This window comes from Pelodiscus sinensis, chromosome 7 (genome assembly GCF_052426305.1).
Source record: "Pelodiscus sinensis isolate ZL-2025 chromosome 7, ASM5242630v1, whole genome shotgun sequence".
NCBI classification, from domain to species: domain Eukaryota; kingdom Metazoa; phylum Chordata; order Testudines; family Trionychidae; genus Pelodiscus; species Pelodiscus sinensis.
The window spans coordinates 50,794,113-50,817,339 of record NC_143058.1 but is presented as its reverse complement, the minus strand read 5'-3'; the positions used below and the strand labels follow the sequence as shown (position 1 = coordinate 50,817,339).

The following is a 23,227-nucleotide window of genomic DNA, read 5'->3' as shown; positions in this document are numbered from 1 at the left end:
GATGCTTGGGTCAAGATTTTAAAGATTTGGCTTGAGAACGGTTGAGGGTGATTTTTTCCCCTAGGTCATTTTGTAGATCAAGAGGTGGCGCCCAGCAGCCCAGTAATGCATAGGTTTAAAAATACTTAGTGACATCAAAAGGTGGCTCCAGGACAAACCATATGGAAACTGCACAATATATATATTTTACAAGATATAACCAGCAAAAGAGTCTAGGACTCCTGTGGTGGGGTTTAAAGACCCCATATTAAGGCTGAGATGGGAAGGGTTGGAGCAGTCCTGAGCAAGGAAAGTTCCTCCCCTCTGACACTGCCAAGCATGCTACTGGGGAAAAGGCCAATACAAAAGAAACTCCAGTGGTCCTGGCAAGATGAGGAGAGAGAAGCCAATCCCTTGAGTAATGCTGCTGTGCTGTAAGAGAGGAAGAAGAATCCAGGAGGTCCAAAAGTGAGTGTCCCCCGGATCCTTTTGACCTTACCATAGAGGAAAGGAGAATATGTGAGGAGCATCAAAGGGTCACTTTCATGAGGCCCTAGATTGTGGGAATATGAAATAAAGGATTTCACCTAATGGCAGGCATGGCCCAAATGGAGCCATTGTGTATGATAGGAAGTGGTCCCGGGGAAGATGAGCAGGAGACGGGCTGAACCAAGGCCATCCATGCTGTTTCATTTTCAGGACCCTGGGCTGTGACCAGGCAGATTAGCAGGGCCTGACCCTCCTACCCACCTCAGATTCCCCTACTCCTAGTCCTGGAACAGGCAGAACTATAAGTTACTGGCAAGGAAGACAACCCAGACAGGACCCCATCCAGTATATCCAGAACACATTGAACTGAAAGAGAGGCCTAGACAACTACATAGGCATAAGCATAGGCATGTTTCCATAAAGAATATGGCATGAACTGTCACAGATGGGATCTCAGCAACGTTCACAAGCAGTGCTTGCTTCACGCAGAAACAAGCTTTCCTGATCTCTGCCACTGCACCACTTTTGCACTCGTGTCTTCTTACCTCCTGAGTTGCACTCCACATTCCTCAGTCACAACGAAGAATGCTCTGCTATAGCTAATGGCAAGTTTTATCATCGGGCACTTTTGTCCAGAATCTCTGAATTTAATTCAGCTTCATTAAATACCTATTCTTCATGCATTTCAGCGCCTAGCTACAATTACAGTGAATGTATGTAAAAGTACAAGCTTTCTGTTAGGAAGCTCAACAAATGGATCAGTCCTGTCTGATGCCTAAAATGCAAAAATAGGAAAAGTCTGAACAAAACAAGGTTAATGCTAAAAGCTGGTCATGGTTCTCCCTCATCTGTTTATATTATCTACCAACTGTGGTTTTATTCTGCACTTGTCACCATGGTATCTGTGAGTGCCTAGTTACAGACTAAATATAATACAAATACTTTGATTAGAAGATTAGTTACAGCTAGACCATATTATATCATCCCCCCTTTCATAGTAGAAGTTCCCTTTGAAATCAATTAGGAGTCCAAACTAGAAACTGATGACACAGTCAGGCTGAATATATATCTCCTAAAATCTTGGGACAAAATATTAAACTTTGTCAGGGTAATGAAGTGAATGGTTATCAAAGCAACTTTCGCACCCTTGCCGGTGTTCTGTAACTGTGCATGCTACTGTTAGCTCTTTGAAATGACACTATTTGTCATATTAATAATGCACCCAGATGATAAGAGAAATAAATAGTCAAATATCATCAGTCCCTGACTCTAAATAATAAAGCAGCAGAGGAGTTGTAATATGAAGCCATATCTATAAAAAATGGTGTGCAAATAATCCCTGGGATTGAAGAAGGCTGTTTCTATGGTGCTGTTGTATAAGATTGAGGAAAACAAATGAAGGGTACAAGGTTCAGTTCTAAAATTATTTCCTTACTTTCCAATAGCTGCATTTATGTCGCAGCCTTTCACATGCAAAACTAATTAAAATGCAAACAGATAGTGTCATGGCACTTTCCAGAAACAAAAATTTCAGATCTGGCTGTAAGCACCTAAACACGTGGGTTGTATCTGAGGGGCTGGTTCGGCCTTTTATGTAATTTGCAGTCAGCTGCAAAATTTGGATTCAGATATAAGTTTGGATTCCAAATTTCCTGTCCCCACAGACTTCATCAGAGCTGGGAGTTGGTTTGAGATCATATCTACTTTTGTAATAGTTTTTGAGGTTTTTTTGGTTTGCTTTGATTTTTTTGCAGGGGGCAGGAGGACTGCATAGTTAAGGACTACATCCCTGTCACAAGCAAAAATCAGGTTAAAAGCTATTATGTGTCATGCAAACCCTTCTTATGACAAAATTTTGATTGCTAGTATAAGTTTTAGTTAATCATGAGAGTTGAGCAAATAGTGATACAAATGTCCATGAAGGCTCATCGAGATTCAGAAGTGATTCTGATTGTCCTGTGCTTACCACCTGTTTCTGTTCACTCACAAGCAGCCCCGCTTCAACATCAGAAATATTTTCAAAAAGTCTTTGAGCTCAAATATTCACTGGAAGTAAATTGTGCATTGTATATTTCACAGCAAAATTTCACAATTTACAAATTCAGCGATGACAGTGTAGGCATGCCAAATTTCAAAATAGCCTATTTTGAAATTCAATCAAAATAAGAAATGCCATTTGCGTAGCACAAATGGTGTATCTTATTTCGAGTTTAGGGTGCTGTGTAGACACCCTGAGAAGCATTACACTGGCTCTATTGCATTCGAGGATCCCTCTACACAGGGCTCCTCTCTGGGCAAGTTAAGTTGCCAGTAGTAGTGCTGGAAATGTGCAAAAGGGCTGTGTTGCAGCCGGGAACTTGGTCTCCTTTTCATCTTCAACACAAACAGTTGACTTTGGGTCCTATATAATTAATGAACCCAACGATGTGTGTTCCATAAAGGCTAAAAAAAACCCCATGTTTCTAGTGCATGTTTACATTCCAGACTCATCCATTAATGATGTATTGGTGTTTACATCACCTAATTGCTAAGAAAAATAAGTAAATGACAGGATGCAAATTAAATTTCAGGGTAGGTCAGTAAGAGACACTAAAACTTCTTAGTCAGTCTGTGCATCAGCCAGCCAGCCATTGGGTAATTACATTTGACAAAACTATATAAATAAACTCAAGGACCCACTGCCTTTTGATTTCAGAGAATTAGCCCTGCTGAGATGTGAAACCTCAATTCTACAGAAGTCATCAATGGAGCATCAGTAGCCTCTGTCTTCATTTCCACTTGTCATTGCATGTCCTTCCTGGCAAACACCCAAGCAATGCATTGGGGGTCAGATTCAGATTCCACTGAGTTCAGTAGGAATTGGGTCAGACCCTGTGGCTGCAAACAAGAGTTTAATGCAATATTCTTGAAAGTTAAACCACTCTTGAGCTCAACAAAGGGTCTCCTTTAAAATATCTTCTGGGCATTCTTATTTAGTTTGCAGCTACTAACACTGCTCCCAACCCCATGCTCTTCTGAAGTCCCTCTGTGATGGCCACTCATCCCAAATGGAAAACCTGGTAGTTCACCTCCTCCCTGTGTTTGCCATGGAGCATAGAGTCTATAACAGCTCTTTTGCCAGGAAATGAGCATGAATTATAAAAGACTGGATATATTTCCTGCGCGTGCAACTCTGGGAGTGTCTGCTTTTGCTAAAGTACTGTGCAAAGAGAAAGCTTTTTATGGCTGTGCTTTGTTGCAAATGTTTGGAACCTGTTGGCTGTTTAGAAATATTTCCTTTCTGGGCTCAAATGTAGTGTTCCTGTATTTGCTGGAATGCATTGCTGAGCTGTTTTGTAAGAGCTAGATTCCGCCACCCATATTTACACTGAGCTGGATCTTCCTCTATGAGTTGTCCCACTGATTTCTTGCTTAGCAAAGCCTTAAACAGCATAAGGGTCAAGTAAGTAATTTGAACATAACCTGTCAGCTAGTGCATATATGGGGGAAAGGGCCATTTTGCTACTATGAACGTTTCAATCATGAAAAGTATCTAAGGGCATGATATATTCAACTGTAGGGTTTAAAGCCTCGATTCTGAAAATCTTTTTGTCATACATTTGATTGTCTCTTGTTTTCGCTCATATCACCAGCCCTGCTAAAGCAGGTCTTCACAGCATGGTTGCAAAAACAGGAGTTTGTGTACAGGTGCTCCTACTATTACTATACATGATTAGAGCTGTACTGCTATTTGCAATGTGGTGGGAGGGAACTGTTCCTTTTCATTGCTCTTTTCATCTGTTGCTAAGGTCATTGAGTTAAACTGAAAGCATAGCCAACTTAAATGGCATTTACATATAGCATGTAGCAAAGCCAATGGCTATGACTTAAAAAAATAACCAGTAGTTGTTAATGGCAGCTTTTAGAGATTTACTGCATTTCTGAGTGTTTTATAACCAAGTTAGAAGCTCAGAGTTGCAATTGAAAACAGCTGTTATTGGCTTACTGGCTTTCAGCTTCCTGCACAACAGTGAGCAATTAGAACCTATGTAGCCAAAAGTCTAATGGTAGGTAAGGTGCTGACATGACATACTACTAAATAGTCCATCATTTCAAGCACCAAGTGGTATTCACATGCAGGATTAAAAAGCCCAGAAGTGCAACAAAGTCAAAAACAGAATTAGAAACAGGAAATAAAAACAGAGTTTAGAGAGGGAGATTTTTACTTGAATGTATAATGTTATGCTGAAGATGTTAAAACCCAGCAGGAATCCCAATTCCCGGCATGGCTTCAAACTCACAACACACTTTTGACATAAACCGGGAATGTTGTGCCAGCAGAACATGTGACGTTACAGTGACTCCGAGACAAGGTTAGTTCATATAAAAAAGTAGGCATCATATTCTGATCAAAGTGAACCTCAATTAATTTAAATCTGAGCTGTGATCTAAAATGTTTTTGCCCTGAAATATCACTCTCCCACCCCTAGTTGTTAGCGTGTCCCTGAGCCATTGCAACAAGACACTAAGCTCGTATGCAGCATAGGTATATTTTCATTTCAAATGGCAAGTGATTTATTCTTCATTTGTAGTAGCTCCTGCATCACAAGGCAAAAATAGGCTCGTGATTATACCATGGTTGTGAAAACAGGTTGTATGGGGAGGTTCTGGTTTCTGTTCCTTTCAACAACATTGTCCCAAGACACACAAAGAAGGATCAAGAGAACTACCGTATTTTCCGGAGTATAAGGCAACTTTTTATACTAAAAAACATCCCCCAAAAATCGGGGTTCGTCTTATTCGCCGGGTATAAGCATACAGGCAGTCCCCGACTTCCTGGTATGAACGGGGCTTTTCTCGCCCCGAAGGACACGGACTGCGGGACCTCGTGGTCCCGCCGCCCGTGTACTCCAGGGCGAGAAAAGCTGTTCCGCGTCTCCCTGGACTGCAGACCAGGAAGACGCGGAGCAAAGCCGCGGAGGGGCTCCGGCAGCAGGACAGCCCAGACATGCCGCGGCTGTCCCGCTGCCGGCGTCCTCAGAAGCTTTGCTCCCGGTGTCCCTGGTCTGCTGGAGACGGTCCCCAGCAGACCAGGGGCACCGGGAGCAAAGCCGCAGCCGCGGCGGGGTCCCACGCCTCTGAGGCTTTGCCAGAGCAAAGCCTCAGAGGCGCGGCACCCTGCTGCCGCTGCAGCTTTGCTCCCCGTGTCCCTGGTCTGCTGGGGGGGGGCGCAGCTAGTGTGCCCCCCCCAGCAGACCAGGCTTTTGTTGTGGACCCTGGGGCAGAGCAGCTGGGGCGCTGCCGGTTGGCCTCTTAAGGGGGGGTAGTCTTATACAGCGAGTATAGGAGAAAACCTATGTTTTAACTAGAAAATTAGGGGGTCGTCTTATACGCCCAGTTGCCTTATACGCCGGAAAATACGGTATGCTTAATCTCAACTGAGGCTCAAAGTTAGCAAAGTATTTGAATGTGTATTTAACAGTAAGCACAGCTAAAATCCCTCTCTTTTCAGTGCAGCACTTAAGCACATCCATAAATCATTTTGTTTTTACTATGACACACTCCACACCTTCCTTTTTCTCTTTTAATTAATGTCATGCTAAAATTTTATTTCAAAGCAAGAATAAGCTGTTTAGCAAACTACTATATATTTGAGAGAGTTTGACTGTTAGTTCAAGAACTCCTCCTAAACAGTAGGAGCTAGGGACGCCAAATTCGGTAGGCAGCTTCCTCTAATCATAGCTTAAAACAAGGTATGGGGTTGGTTGTGCCAGGAAAATGGGATGTGCCTGGAATAGGGTGGCTGCTCGTAAAACCAAACAGAAATGAAACAATCACCAGGCCGGTGAAAGGAGCTGGCTGGAGGCATGGAATGCCCCTTCATCTGGTACTGCCCCAGACCCAAGCCTTCCACCCCCCAGTTGCCCTTTAAGGAAGAGGAGATGAAACTCCCTCCTTCCCCCCCCCCCCGCCTTGGGGTATGAATCTTGGGGGGGGAGGTGGGCTTTGGCCTCTCTGCCTACCCCTGTACACACGCACAAGCACGTGCACACGCGCGCGCGCACACACACATACACATACACACACACTCCCCTGCCCAGAGCCCCTCCTCATCCCTCAACCCTGACTCCTGCAACCCCCCTTGACCTCCTGATCCCTGCCTTGAGCACCTCCTTAGAGACCTGAGCAATGCTGGGTAAATATGCTAGTACAATAAAAGGTGCATAATTAAGAATAAGAATAACAGATTGTCAGGCTGGACTCTTATATGTGTATTGAACCTGAGGTGTTCATAGCCATTCAGCCTCCTTCCAGGTACCCTTCACTAGTAAGGCAAGAGCAGGATGGAGGGCAAACACTGATGGGTAAAGCTTGCCAAGCTGTCCCCACAGGCACTCCCCTAAAGCAGGGGAGGGAGAGGAGGAAGTGGATCGAAGGACAGAGTCTCTCATGGGAGAGTGGTTTATTTCCTGTAAAGACCCCGTCCTATGAAGATTGTAGAACACCTAAATAATTTTGAAATTATGGAGAGAGGCAACTAAAAGGAAAATAATAATAATAGTCACAGTCAATTGTGCAGCAAAAATCCCCTTTGTTAGCTGTGGCAAACATCTAATTACAACCATACAACATAAACAATGTCAACTACATACAACAAAGGAGAAAATGTTGGAGGCTGAAATTCTGATTGCCGCAAAAGGAGTTTAGCGCTGAAGGGAACTTTGCATAGGACTAGCCTTTATTATATACAGCTCTCTCCAGTTGCATTAGTCCCTGACTTTCATAAACATCAAGTGGATCCCAAAATTAAAAATAAAAATACATGAAAATGCATAACGAATAAAATAATGTGCCAGATCCTCAGCTGAGGTCAATGAAAACCATTACTTCTTTGACGCCATTGGTCAATTTTGGTTTATTATTGCTAACTTCCCACTACAGTCAAAATATTGGCAGAATGCCATCTCAAGCTTGGATATAGATGATGCTGAATGGAGGGAGGGGTTTGCTTTATTTTGTTTCCTAGTTATGTTTTGTCCTCTACAGAAAGTTCTATAGCTGTTGAGAATTTAAATCTTCTCCTTTTCAAATTATTGGTGCAGTTATATGTTGCCATATGATGGTTCCTGGTTCCAACAGTGTGCGCACAGGAAAATACACAAATCAATGTTCTCTAATGCTGTATGTATCTCTTGAAGCCAGATACACAAACAGCTCTTGCATCATTTAGTGGGGTATACCGTTCTCTTAGAACTTGAAGGTAATCAAGTCCAGTCCCCTGCCTTCACAGCAGGACCAAGTACCATCCATCCCTTACAGATTTTCCCCAGATCCCTAAATGGCCCCCTAAAGGATTGAACTCACAACCCTGGGAAATGCTCAAAGCACTAAGCGATCCCTTCCTCCCCTTATTGGGGGCTGGTGTTCAGTCTCCTTGGATGTAAATGATGAGGCAGCCACACAAACTTGCCTTATAGTTTCTGAGAAACTGCCATTAGTTCACACACATTTATCCTGAATTATCATTCCATCTTCACTTTAGTGTTAAAGCAGGATGGCCTCTCCTTACATCAGTTCAGATAGATTCCTGGTTTTGCATTAGACATAGGGGATGGATGCAATGGCTTGTGGGGGGGGAAGAGGAGGACACTGACCTTGAACTATTTCTCTAGCCCAACTCAGATTGAATTTATTATAAAGTTTTGAAAGGTTCAAATAAGTTTTGTTTCCTTCTAGTTTCTGGAAGGGGCTGCAACTAGATATGCCAAAATACTCCAGAAACCGTGTTGTGATCAACTGCCTCTGGGGAGAGCCTGTTGTGCAAGATTTTCTCATGAGTTTTTCAAGGCATTGAAAGTCTGAGTAACCTTGGGTATGTCTAGACTACAGGGTTTTGTCGACAAAAGTGGACTTTTGTCGACAAAACTAAACCTGCGTCTACACGACCGCTGAGTTCTGTCGACATAATGTCGACAGAACTCAGCAGTTTTGTCGACGCTGGTAAACCTAATTTTACGAGAAATAACGCCTTTTGTCGACAGAGTTCTGTCAACATAAGGCATTATTGCATCTAAACTGTCCTTTGCGTCCACACTGTTATGTCAACAAAGAAGCTTGCTTTGTCGACAGAACTGAATGTGTCTAGACGCTCTTTGTCGACAGAAGCTTTGTCGACAGTATCTGTTGACAAAACTTCTGTCGACAAAACCCTGTAGTCTAGACGTACCCCTTGAGTGAGGCATCCCAACCTTTAAAAGCACATCAGATCTGAAGTCCAAACCCTCAGAAGCATGTTTGATCTTCATTAGAGTACTGCATAAGACAGGATCAGGTGACCTAGGTCACTCTCAGCCATGCACTGACTTGCTGTAGGACTTTGAGTAACTCACCTAATCTCTCTGCACCCATCTGTGAAACTGATAATAATGCTTTGCAATGCACTCTATGTTTAATATTAAGTCTGTCTTTATTAATTTATTAACTCTAAAGATATGCACTGATTAATTAGTCATTACTGGAGGGGAATTAATTTAACAATTCACAAGAGATTCATCTATTTCTGTACAAAAGGCATTTCTGGTCCAGGCATTTGGGGCTTGATTCAGCAAGGTGCTGGTTAATGCCTAGACATACTGAATGCCTCTTAACTCTCACTGAGAGAGTCAGATTTGCTCAGTGACTTCAGCAGCTGCTCAGCATCTTGCAAGATCAAGCCCACAGAGCAACTTGCACAAGGAGCCTTCCAGTAAATAAAGTAACAGTTATTTCTACCAGATCAAAACAAAAAAGGCAATGGAAATGGTGAGCCACAATTACACCAATCACCTTTCCCTCAAAGCAGATGGTGAGGCTTCTGTTTGCAAGCAGGCGGTGTAGGGGTGTATGTACACATGCACGTATACACACTCAAGTCTCTATACATGCACACGCACACAAATCATATACATGTGCACACATACCACCATACAAATGTACAGATCAAGCATTTACATGTGAACAAACACACACAATCATACCAAGACACACCATTTCTTGGAAAGACTTCAAATTTTGAAAATAATAATAACTTTGCAAAAAAATCAGAAATAAATAAAGTACATGCCTTCTTTAACCAATGAAAGAGCCAAGTGCTATGATCACCCATACAAATTATTGGAGAGGGTTAAGATTCTTTCCATCTCATGGTTAAAATGTCACTGATACTTGCTGCAGTGCTAACTGGTAGCAAAAATGATGTATCTGGTTTCACACTGTACCCATTGTGTGAAAAGAGATAACGGGTATGCACTAATTTGTCTATAAATCAGAGAGGTGTCTTTAGTCTCTGTTTGGTTTTCATTTAGTGCTACAACAGGGCTCTGTTTACAAAAGGAAATAAGAGTCTACTTAGAAAGGACTGCACTATGGAACAGCAGTCAAGGAGTTTGTTTTAAATTAAGGCCTGGCAACCCTGATGTGGTATATGCCACTGAGTTAGGCTATATCTACACTGCAGGATATGTCTACAATTCGCGTACCTTTTTCTGCTTGTTTTTACGAAAGAGGCTTTTCCGACATTTGGCCTGTCTACACTGGGCCAAATGTTGGAAAAGCCTCCTCTTTTGGAACATAGCTTATTCTTCATAAAATGAAGAAGTCAGTGATGTTGAAAGAACACGCCCGCTTTTTCAGAAACTGTTCCGAAAAATTGGATGCATTCCCTGAACGTGGCAGAGCTCTGGTATCCCGGAAAAAATCTGCAGTTTAGACATAGCCTTAGAGACCAAGGGCCAGGTCCTTCAGAGTAGTGTGGCTGCTTTTAGCTGCACAGCCAATGTATTCTGGCTTTAATACCTAGGTGTGCAGTTCTGGAAGGATCACCCCTCAACCACCACTGAAGTGAATAGGAACTGAAGGTGTTCAGAACAATGAAAGATTGGATGCTAACAAGGACTGAAATGGAATTTCTTTACAATTAGAGATTAGTGATAAGTATAGAACCCAAACAACCCATTAGGGCAATGAGAACAAATATTAATTATTTTTAAAACATGTTCAAGGTGATTTTCCTTCATTTAAAGAGGGAAATTACATTAAAGGGGATCGTTAAAACAAAAAGCAAAAATAGATCCAGCTTATTTTTCTCTAGATACCTATGATTCCATGTTTACTAAAGCCTCTAGAAATTTACCTAACAAACTCTTTCTGTGAGTTTCCAGAGAGGTGAATACATTGATCTTTGGGGTAGGTTCTTATTTGCTTCTCTACCCAGTGCCCAGGACTATGGCCTTTATGACCCCCAGGTGGCATACAGGAACTATTATTAGTATCCTTATTTATATTGTGACTAATTTGCTGCTTGCTCAAAAGTGTTATCTCCAGAAATGTCGTTCCAGTGGATAAAGTGTACTTAGATTTGCAGAAAGCCTTTGACAAGGTCCCTCATCAAAGGCTCTTAAATAAAGTTGTCATGGGATGAGAGGAAAAGTCCTCTGATGGATTGATAACTGGTTACAAGATAGGAAACAAAGGGTAGGAATAAATGGTCATGTCTCAGAATGGAGAGAAGTAACTAGTGGTGTCCAACAGGGTTCCATACTGGGATCAGTCCTATTCAACATATTCATAAATGATCTGGAGAAAGTGGTAAGCAGTGAGGTGGCAAACTTTGCAGATACTAAACTGCTCAAGATAGTTAAGACCAAAGTAGGTTATGAAGAACTTAAAAAAGATCTCACAAAGCTAGGAGATTGAGCAACAAAAAAGCAAATTAATTTTAATGTTGATAAATGAAAAGTAATGCATATTGGAAAACATAATCCCACCTAATTTAGCTACAACTACTCAATACGGGGCCCATATCCGAGATGTTACGGAGGCATTGTCGAGGATTATCCGGCCCTCTGACTACTACTCCATGCTTCTCATCTATGTGGGCACAAATGATACTGCGAGGTGTGACACTGAGCGGATCAAGAGTGACTACAGGGCTTTGGGAGTACGGGTGAAGGAATTTGGAGCGCAGGTGGTATTCTCTTCAATCCTTCCTGTCGAGGGTAGGGGCCCGGGCAGAGACAGCTGCATCCTGGAGGTGAATGCCTGGCTGCGAGGATGGTGTCACCAGGAGGGCTTTGGCTTCCTCAACCACGGGATGCTATTCCAGGAAGGACTGCTGGGCAGAGATGGCGTTCATCTTTCGAGGAGGGGGAAGTCCCTATTTGAACACAGACTGGCTAACTTTAAACTAGGTTAGACAGGGACAGGTAAGCAAAGCCCATAGGTAAGTGGAGAACATGGAGACCTGGTAGATGGGTTGGAAATGGGAGGAATCGTGGGCTATAATGGCAGAGAGAAAGGAGGGTCAGGGCAAAACTGGGAGGCAAGGTCAAATCAGTATCTTAGATGCCTATATACAAATGTGAGAAGTATGGGTAATAAGCAGGAAGAGCTAATAAATAAGTACAATTATGACAGGAAGGATTGATGGGGGGAAGGGAGGAGGTGTTTCCTTATATATTAAAAATGAACACACTTGGAGTGAATTGAAGATAATACAGGGAAACAAGAAGACTTTTTATAAATACATTAGAAGCAAGAGGAAGACCAAGGATAGGGTAGGCTCACTGGTCAGTGAGGAGTGAGAAACAGTAACAGGAAACTTGGAAATGGCAGAGATGCTTAATGACTTCTTTGTTTCGGTCTTCACCGAGAAGTCTGAAGGAATGCCTAACATAGTGAATGCTAGTGGGAAGGAGGGAGGTTTAGAAGATAAAATAAAAAAGAACAAGTTAATAATCACCTAGAAAAGCTAGATGACTGCAAGTCAGCAGGGCCTGATGAAATGGATCCGAGAATACTCAAGGAAATGATAGAGGAGGTATCTGAGCCTCTAGCTATCATCTTTAGAAAATCATGGGAGACAGTAGAGATTCCAGAAGACTGGAAAAGGGCAAATATAGTGCCCATTTATCAAAAGGTAAATAAGAACAACCCAGGAAACTACAGACCAGTTAGTTTAACTTCTGTGCCAGGGAAGATAATGGAGCAAGTAATTAAGGAAATCATCTGTAAATACTTGGAAGGTGGCAAGGTGATAGGGAAAAGCCAATATGGATTTGTAAAGAATAAATCTTGTCAAACCAATCTGATAGCTTTCTTTGATAGGATAACGAGTCTTGTAGATAAGGGAGAAGCGGTGGATGTGGTATACCTAGACTTTAGTGAGGCGTTTGATACCGTCTCGCATGATATTCTTATCAATAAACTAGGCAAATACAACTTAGATGGGGCTACTATAAGGTGGGTGCATAACTGGCTGGATAACCATACTCAGAGAGTAGTTATTAATGGTTCATAATCCTGCTGGAAAGGTATAACTAGTGGGGTTCCGCAGAGGTCTGTTTTGGGACCGTCTCTCTTCAATATCTTCATCAACGATTTAGATATTGGCATAGAAAGTATGTTTATTAAGTTTGCAGATGATACCAAGCTGGGAGGGGTTGCGACTGCTCTGGAGGATAAGGTCATAATTCAAAATGATCTGGACAAATTGGAGAAATGGTCTGAGGTAAACAGGATGAAGTTTAATAAAGACAAATGTAAAGTGCTCCACTTAGGAAGGAACAATCAGTTTCATACATACAGAATGGGAAGCGACTGTCTAGTAAGGAGTACGGCAGAAAGGGATCATAGTGGACCACAAGCTGAATATGAGTCAGCAGTGTGAAGCTGTTGCAAAAAAAGCAAACATGATTCTGGGATGCATTAACAGGTGTGTTGTGAGCAAGACACGAGAAGTCATTCTTCTGCTCTACTCTGCACTAGTTAGGCCTCAGTTGGAGTATTGTGTCCAGTTCTGGGCACTGCATTTCAAGAAAGATGTGGAGAAATTGAGGAGGGTCCAGAGAAAAGCAACAAGAATGATTAAATGATTAAAAGCAACAAGGTATCTAAAAGGGTGTCATAAGGAAGAGGGAGAAAACTTGCTCATCTTGGCCTCTGAGGATAGAACAAGAAGCAATGGGCTTAAACTGGATCAAGGGAGGTTTAGGATGGACATTAGGAAAAAGTTACTAACTGTCAGGGTAGTCAAACACTGGAATACATTGCCCAGGGAGGTTGTGGAATCCCAATCTCTGGAGATATCTAAGAGTAGGTTAGATAAATGTCTAACAGGGATGGCCTAGACAGTATTTCGTCCTGCCAGGGGGGCAGGGGACTGAACTCGATGACCTCTCGAGGTCCCTTTCAGTCCTAGTATTCTATGATAAGAGAGAGATCTTGGAGTCATCGTGGATAGTTTTCTGAAAACATCCACTCTGTGAGCAGTGGCAGTCAAAAAAGCCAAAAGAATGTTGGGAATCATTAAAAAAGGGATAGAGAATAAGGCGGAAAATATCTTATTGCTCTATATAAATCCATGGTACAACCACATCTTGAATAATACATACAGATGTGGTTACCTCATCTCAAAAAAGATATCTTATCATTAAAAAAAGTTCAGAAAAGGGCAAGAAAACTTATCAGGGGTTTTGGAACAGTTTTTATATGAAGAGAGATTAAAAAGACTGGGATTTTTCATTTTAGAAAAGAGGAGACTAAGGGGGGATATGATAGAGGTCTATAAAATCATGAATGGTATGGAGAAAGTAAATAAGGAAAAGTTATGTACTTGTTCCTATCACATAAAAAGTAGGGATCACCAAATGAAATAACAGGTAGTAGTTTAAACAAACAAAAGGAAGTACTTTCTTCATGCGATGCATAGTCAACCTGTGGAACTCCTTGCCAGCAGATGTTGTGAAGGCCAAAACTTTAACAGAGTTCAAAAAAGAGCTAGATAAATTAATGGAGGATAGATACATCAATGACTATTAGCCAGGATGGGTAGAAATGGTATCCCTAGCCTCTGTCAGAGGCTGGAAATGGGAACAGAGGAGGGATCACTTCATGATTACCTATTCTGTTCATTCCCTCTGGGAGCACCTAGCATTGGAAGACAGGATACTGGTGTGACATAGTAGGGGGGAGGTACCTTGCTGGTTGCTATGCTGGGGCTGTGGGTGACCCCCACTGGCTGCTGTCTGTAGCACGGCCCAGCAGGACAGGGGATGAGTCACTAGGCAAGGGTCTCTCAATCTGTCCGACCAGCTATCCCCCAGGGAGAGAAACAAAGGAAGGCGGAATGCCACCCCTGGCTGGGGGGCAGGGCTGGAAGAGAGTTAGTTTCGGTCTGGGAAGCAGGGGAGAAGGAGCTAGGGAGGGGGCTGGGATTGTAGGGCCCAGCCACCCCCCATCTCAAGGGGGGCAGTTAGGCCTCCTAGCCCCAGTTCCTGTAACCAGATTACATCTGTGCTGTGCTGTATCCTGGAGAAGCAATAAACTCCCTCTATTCTACTGGCTGGTGGAGTCTGTTCGTGCCACTACGGGGGTGCAAGAGGCGGGGAACCACGACGCGCTGCCACAACTGGGTTAGATGGATCTTAGATCAGATCCAGTATGGTCATTCTTATGTTCTTTTTGAGCTCAGTGGGATTTCTCAGAGATAAAGAACTACTCATTGTCAGCAAAGACATCTCTGTTATTACATGGAAAATGAAACATGCTCCTGTATCAAAACTAATGTGTAAGTTACAGGATAAAATTTGTCAGCAGGAATAATGTAATGTCACATTTAGAGAAAAGCAGAAATGAACTCTTGTAAGTGGATAGGAGTCTTTTGAAAAAGCTTTTAAAAGGGCAGCAGTGAAAACTGATTGGGAAATTTGTCAACTGCATTACATTAATGGCACAGTAACAGTACACTGAGCAAATCTTTGATCACCCATTCTATTGATGGGCCTTTATTATGGAGAGGTGCTAGTCTCTCTCCCTTAGCTATCCTTTGTAAGCTGGATTTTCAACTTGCACTTCAGAGGAAAAAAGATACTGATTATCCTGAAACTATGCATGCTGCTTCTCGTTCCAAGGCCATTTTTCAGGGAAATTTATTTTTTTTAAAGCATATAAAGAACACATAAATATTTATTTGATATAAATGATGATATTTTGAAAAACTTGCTGTGATTTACCCTTTGAAAACTATTGAAGTGCTTTCTTTGGCTCATCAAGTCTTGGCTTGGTTTAGAACAGTGATCTCCAACCTTTTTAAGCACAGGATCACTTTTTGAGTTTAAGTCAGTCCAAGATCTGCCTAAAACCCAAATATCCCTGCCCAACCCCTTCACCGAGGCCCCGCCCACCTCACTCTGTGAAGATGGGGTACAGCGGAGGGGGACAGAATGACAATAGTGCCCCTCTGACTCTGCTCCCTCACCCTGAACAACAAGCAGGAGGCTCTTAGGGGGCAGCTCTGAGACTCTGGAAAGGATCAGCAGGGCAGTGGGGGGAGGGGAAATTGAAGTGCCTCCCAGCCAAACCAGTCAGGATCACCTGTCAGAGGCTCCAAGATCTATCGGTAGATCCTGATCTACTCTTTGGTGACCACTGGTTTAGAAACTACAGATTTGCTTTAGCAGCCATGTGGAGGCATGAGTGTGAGACTCAGTATGCCCTCCTAGCTCCAAATTATCTCATCTCTCAGGAAAACTTCTCAGAGGCATCACTGTGGGAGGAGAAGTTCCACAAAGATTTTATTGGCAGAGCAGAGAGAGAACAGACACTTCAGAGAATGACCCTTCTCCTTGGAAGTCCTGAGTTTTGTTAAGTTCTGCAATGCAACCGACCTGGTTCCCTCTAGGAAGTGGAGGGCCAAGGACTTTATTAGTTAAACTTAACTCACAGATTCCCCCCCACTACATTCCATTGGTGAAGGAGAAGGTGTGTGGATGAAGCAGCTGAGACCATCCCCAAGCACAGAGGTAACTGAGCCTTCACTCCATTTATACTAAGGACATTCACATGAAGGCTGGATTCCTGGGGAATCAATGGGAGTTACGCTAGTGACTCCCATGAGGCCAGGAACTGTACAGATCCATAATCCTTGTCTGAGAACAGTGTATGGCTCATACCCTGGCATTTACTGCTACGAGCTTAATGCCAATATCCTTTTCTTTGAATGAATTTATTTACTAACATCATCTTGCAAGAGACAGGCCTTTCATTTCTGTTCATCTGTTTTGTGGTTTAGAAGATACATTGTTACTTACCTGGGGTTGATTGTTCATTCATAATAACCAGTGATGCTGGTGTGGGCCTTCTTTTCCTGATCTGTGAAAAACAGAGACCCAAGTAGAGTCATTAAAGATGCCCACTACCCTACAGCCATAATAAAGTGCAAGTCTTCTGGAGTCTTCTTGAACGGTGTGAGTGGCAAAAGCAAGTACTGTACACAGAAAACAGCTTTGAAAACATTGTCTTAACTGAGCATAATAATGATCAGGATCAACTCAGCAGCAACATACAGCAGAATCAGTGTCATTGGGTGGGCTTTCCAAAAATCCCTTCGTGATTTAGGAGTACGAGCCCCAGTGAAAGACCAGGTCATCTGAGTCACTTAAGGTATGTTTATGCATATTTTACATGTACAGGTATAAGTTGCTGTATTGATGGTGAGGCACTGCTTAGGCAAATAGAGCCAAGATATGCCTGCACTCTACATAACTCTCTACTCACCAGACAATACCTCTCTCACCTACACAGCTATTTTACCAGCATAGTGTCCTGATGCATCCCTTCTGCAGAAGGTTTTGCATGCCACAAGGAAATACTTATGCCACTGGGAAAGGCTTTAGCATGGGGGAGGCAGTGGAGAAAAGTTCTGATGGAACCGCTCTGCTAGAACTTTCCCCTGCCATAGGGATAGGATCCAGCTGTGGAGAAAAGGCTCTGGAAGCTCTCAGCTTCCAAGCCTTTCCCCACCACTCTTCCCCCTGGCAGAGTCATGCTGCAGTGTGGACTAACCCTGATTCTTAGCTAAATGTGCCCTACCTACCTCCACAAGCAGCGTGCAATATGGAAGTAGTCTAAGGTGCTTTTGAAAATATAACCCCTTACCTCTAGTTTTGTAAGAATTTAAAGTTGCTAGGTGAGCATGGATTTCTAACATTACCATAGTTATCACCAATTATGACTAACAAATATCTTTTTAAACCACTTCTGTTGTCAATGTTGCACTGCCTGTGAAGCATATAAGCAGAGCAAAGAAATAATAACCAGATCAATAATCTAAAGATGTAGGTTTTACTCACAAAAGCTCACAATACAATCTACCTGTTTTGTTAGTCTTTAAGGTGCTGCTAAACTATTAATTGTTTTTAAAGTTTTTCCAGAATAATAATGTCAGTGACTATAGAGACCTTAAAAATTCCTATCAATCTATTTCCAAGGCATTTTAAAAATATCTAATATTAGTATTTTCAAAGGGAAATTTTGTAAGTGCATTATATTGCAGATGCTTATATAGTAAATCTGAATTTTCCTTGTATGGAGTGAAGGGAGTGGGGGTTTTACAGGTTCTCTTGTGGTTTTATGGTTCTAGTAACATCCAGTAGGAATGTTAGACAATTAACAATATGATGTTGGAATAGTCTCCAATCATGGACGTATTTATTTGTGAATAAAGCTTTTCTATTCTTTATATCACAGCCCCCCAGGATATTGGCGCTTATTTAGCAATAAGTGTTTTTAAGAATATTTAACCTAGATATTATTTTGAGACAAACTTCATGTCAATGTGTTTGTCATTTTTTTTAATTGCTTAAGCAACATCAGTAGATAGCTAGGACCCAATTCTAATCTCAATGTGGGAAATCCACAGTAACTCAATAAATTACTCCAGATTTTATTGATGTAATTTCTTCACGCATCTAAAATAAAAACTATAGGACAGCTATCCCATACATTAAAATTGCAACATAATCAAAGGGCTTCCCATAATGTAGGGCAGAACTTGGTTCATAATCTTTTATAGCCCATTTCAATTTCATTGAGAGCCTAATTCTGCAGTCCTTGAAAATAATCACTTTTATTGGTTTCAAAAGGTGGTGGACCAGGTCTTGCTCAAGCTACCAGAAGTCGCATTCTCAAAGTTAAAAATACATTTTAGGAAAACCATCTCTAGGCAGGCTGAAGGCCTGAGGAAGTTCTTTTCTTTTACCCTCCCCCACTTCCTCTCCCTCTGTGACCGCCAGCAATAATTCATCTCTTCCCGGCAAAGCCCGCCTCCTCTTAGGAGACATTACATCATAAGATTAAAGAAACAAGATGTCTGTCCTCTAGATGTAAATGATTACACTGCCATCATTCTACAGTGGAATTGTCAAAGCCCTGGTATCATTGAAATCTAGACTTATCAAAACAATATTAAATGTACAACTGGAGACAATGACATAGTAATGGAAATGGGCGAGACAACCTAACAAACATTATCCACGTCTGTTGTTTAAGAGTTCATAGTTATCATTGCTTATATATAGAAGTAGATCTACACATCTTTATCTATATGTATAACTAATGAGAGGTTTACCTATAAGAAATGCAGGCTTGAACAGATACAGATTGGTCAGATTTGACTGTCAGATATATATTTTTTCAAGTATAGATATGTATATATATATATTCACACATATACCCACATCCACATGCACGAAATACTTAGTAAACAGTAGTGATGTAAAGAATTTCCCATTAAAAGTCTTAAGGTGGGGGAATAACTCAATGAGTTACTATCTTGCAGTATTCAAATGTGTTGTTCCCACATGAAAATAAATTGCAAGCAGGTTATCTCCGAACCAGATTATGCAATATTTCCCTTTCACACAAATTATCAAGTGTATATTTTAGTGTAAGTGAAACAACACATTTCAGCTAATTTTCCATTATTGATTCCACTTGAAAGTGTGTATTCATATAGTGTGCTTAGCTCTTGTGCAAAACATGTTACAAGAATAAAGCCAAACAGCTAATATATGTGTAGGAAAAACTTGTGCGAGTTAAAATGTATATTCCCACAATAGGAAAAATCCTGCCCTTTGTTATATTAGCTATCCCAGCACAAACTACATGGATTTCCATGGATTAATATAAATTTACACCAATGTAAACTGGAGAAGAATTTGGGCCATGAATGTTCCCTAGTATTATCCCGCACCCTGTTACCAGGTAGTGAAAGATACCTGTCTTCCTTACCTGTTCAGCTGCTTCAGGATCTATTTGACTCTGAAATAATGGCACAGCAAATTGGATCTTTTTAGGACTGTTTGGCTCCATAATAATGAGGAGGAGACTCAGAAGAGAAAAGAGCCCAGACTACAAGAAATGAGAGCGTCGTTTCAGTGATTATTCCCTGGCGCTCTCCCTAAAGCCACACTGAATGCTTCCTAATAACAGCTGTGACTCCCGAGTTAGCAAGTGAATCTGCAGGAGCTGAGCTTATTCCATATCCACAGTGATGCCTCTGTCTTGGCTCTTCCCCCACCACTCTCCAATCCTTCAGATCCTCTCTGCACAAAGCTGAAAGGAACAATAAGCGAATTGTGTACCAGGTCACTTCTACATATGCCAAGCATTCACTCAGAAGCTAATTGAAAATGCAATACTAGCCTTGCATGGCCTGGTGCCCTGGGATTTGGGGGGGCGGGGGAGGGGATATCTATCCACTGTACATTACTAACTGGCTGCTCAAAAGTGCAACATAAGCTTCCTCTGAGTGTTGCTGATGGGCCTTTAATTATTGATGAATGCAAACCAGGAAGTTTTGTGATTTTGAGGTGGAAGGAGCAGTACGGCTGGGTGGGATGTAACAATTCCATTTCTTCTTTAGTATTTACAGACTTCCTCCCTCTTCTTGCACATCACACAGCTCCCTTTGCTTCTTTGAAATCCGCCTCCAAAACATGCCGCTTTTCCAGGGAGCTTTTCAGTGATCATTCTATGTAAACAGCTCCACTTGTTTGATCCTGACCCATTACCTGGTGTATTATGCGGGCCAGCCCCCTACCATCAGTCTCAGCTTCTGAACTGTGGGGCCTTTGGGGGTAAGGATTGTGCTTTCCTCTAAGCTTACAGAGCATCTAGCATGAGCTTGATAAATAATAGTAATAATCATACCTTGTGAATCTAATTAACCCTACATTCTGTTGACATACAAAAACAGTAGTGGAGGAGGATATTCAGAAATCAGTGACCCAAGTGCTCCCTTTGCTTGGATTATGTGGCCGTTAATTGTTATTGTAACAACACACCATGGGCTAAAATCTGCAGCTATGACCAGAGACTCCCATTGACAGTTCACGGAGCAAATGAGTGGGTGTGTGCCTGCAACTGAAAATGATGCGGTCGTCCCCTATGGCATGTAGCCACCAACTAGGGGAAAAGGGAGGGTGAGATGAGGAACAAACAAGAGTTTAAAGAAGACACAGACAGGCACAGAAATACATTAAAAAACTTCATCTACAATGCAGATTAATGTAAACTAGGGCTTGAGAATGATTGAAGGACAGAGATTAGGTACATGGAGCTATTGTGAATTATTTGAATAAGGCAGGAGCATGACTGCAAGATGAAGTGAGGAAATAATTTAGTACAAGCCAAGAACTGAAAGAATTTAACTTTTAACCAAAGGTAGGTGTGTCTTGCAAAGTTCAGAGCTGAACTTTCACATCTGAGGTAGTGGAATGAAATAGAGATGGGGGAGCTGTAGAGTGCAGCTATATTTGAATATCACCAACATTCAGAGGTGCTTGCAGCTGTAACCACAGCTGGGATTTTCTTCACGAGCCTAACTTTCTTCCCATGTAAATAAATGGGCATGTTATTATTAATTTCAGTGGAACAGAGCTAGAACATACAGAAAATACAAACAGAACTAGGAATGAAAATATATGTGGTTGGTGTCTGGGTTGACTGGTAGGTTAATGAAACTGAGGCAATTTGCAATGACAGCAGAAATTACACTTTATAACATGGAGATATTACATGTATTTCTAAGCATGGCTTTGTGTACAATGTGAAAGTGTTAGAAAACATGGTTACTAGCCCATTTTAATTAGAACCCTGCTAGATTCCAATCAGCACCTAGTGTACACAGGGAAAAGTCATGTTTAACAACATATTAGTTGGTCATGGTTTACAATAGGTGTTGGCAAAAAGCCATTGAGGAATCATGATTATCATATGCCCAAGAAAGCTATGTTTTACCACCTACCTGGAAGAAACCTGCTTTTCTCTTTGGTTGGTGACAGACAGAACTTATATTCAGCTGATTAAATATATCACTAGACACATCATGCAACAGTTATGAGGATCAGTATGACAGAGACCTCACATGACCCTTTCTTTTGTGAACTAGAATAGGCATGCCAGAGTAAAACTATTCTTATAACTCCCTCTATCTGTTGGCATTGAGGAGTTCTGAGAGTCACACACTACCAATCAGACCTGGGAGATAATTCCTTCCGGACCCCATATATGGTGTTCAGTTCCACACAGTTATTTAGACTCCTAACTTCCATTGATTGCAAACCTAGATACTTTTGTGGATCTGGGCCGTAAACCCATAGGTCAACATGAATTAGCCACCTGGGAGACAGAGTGCTCAGTGCCACCTCTGAGCCCCGGCCCTCCTCATCCAGTGTCTCCTATCCAACTGTGGCCATCACTAGATGCTTCAGAAGGAGACAAAAACCCCGGAATACACTGGGGAAAAAAGCTCCTTTGCTGACCCCTGCAGGCGAACAGCTGAAGCCCTAAGTCATAAGATTTTAGGAGAATCCTACATAAACAAGAAGGGACCCACCTCTAGCTGCCCGGACCTGCCCTCATCATTACAAGCAATCCCATCAAAGAATCCCACTCATAAATGTGTCCATCTCTTCCTTAAAACTAAGTAAGTTTGTCCCCGGCCCCACAACTCCAACTGGGAGACTTCAGTTTTGGGAAGTTCTGTGACATGTGCTACCCATGAGGCCAGACCAAATGATCACAGTGATTCCTTTTGGCCTTGGAATTTATGAATCCTCACTCTCCTAATGGTTAGAAGCCTTCTTCTAATTTCCAGCATGAATTTATTGATGACCAGTTTGTACCTATGTGTTTTTGTGCCAACATCACCCTTTAACTTAGTTTTAACTTTAACTTAGGCTCCCGCATTCAACAGATCAACCTAATAGCTCTTTTCTGTACCTGTTTCATTTGAATTCATCTTTTTGGAACATGTACACACAAACGCACACAGTATTCCAAATTAGGTCATGCCAAAGCCTTGTATTAAGACATTAATACTTCCCTGTCTCTACTGGGAATGCTTTGCCTGATCATGCTAGGATTGCATTTGCATTTTTTTGCAGCTGCATCACACAGGTAGTTCACGGTCATTCTGTGATTACCCAACAGACCCTGATATCTGATAAACCACAATTTCATTTTGAAAACTCCAGCATTCAGGAAGACACTAAAACCGTATTTAAGAAAGACTTGATGTTTTCTAGTATCTGATGGTGGCCACTACTGGAGATTCCGTATGGTGGTTTCTATCTTCACTTAAAAAAAAAGCCAATTAGTCAAATGTGTGGCACTGACGTCTATGTTCATCTCTCCTGGGGAAGTCAATTTGTCCAGTATATGCTGGCTATTTGATCACATCTCAAAATTAGTAGCATCTAAATGACTCAAACCTCTCTCCTAGATCTGACATTCCTATATTCCCTATCAAACCCTGTCAGTAATTTTCCAGTGTTCTGCTTCCTCTCTCTGAGGCTATTCTTAGCATCTAGGTTTATCGCCTGCGGTGGCATAAGGCGTCTGTTATAAATTAGGCGTTTAAATTGACCTCAGAGGAGTTTTCAAAAAGAGGCACATACAA

General features: G+C 41.9%; 1 protein-coding gene across 4 annotated transcripts in view; it reads right to left on the bottom strand.

Moving 5' to 3' along the window:
* The window catches only part of PPP1R1C (protein phosphatase 1 regulatory inhibitor subunit 1C), an 81,589-nt gene extending 61,696 nt beyond the window's left edge, over positions 1-19,893 (bottom strand). Inside the window, exons 1-2 of one of the 4 annotated variants that reach the window (XM_006121696.5) lie at positions 19,555-19,893; positions 16,575-16,635 (exon numbers count right to left, since the gene is read on the bottom strand). In XM_006121696.5, the coding sequence (XP_006121758.1) occupies positions 16,575-16,635; positions 19,555-19,635 (142 nt within the window). In that variant the 5' untranslated portion in view covers positions 19,636-19,893. The remainder of the gene's footprint in view (positions 1-16,574; positions 16,636-19,554) is intronic. The other 3 variants (XM_014572862.3, XM_006121698.5, XM_006121697.5) reach the window with 3 other exon arrangements.
* Positions 19,894-23,227: the final 3,334 nt, after the last annotated feature.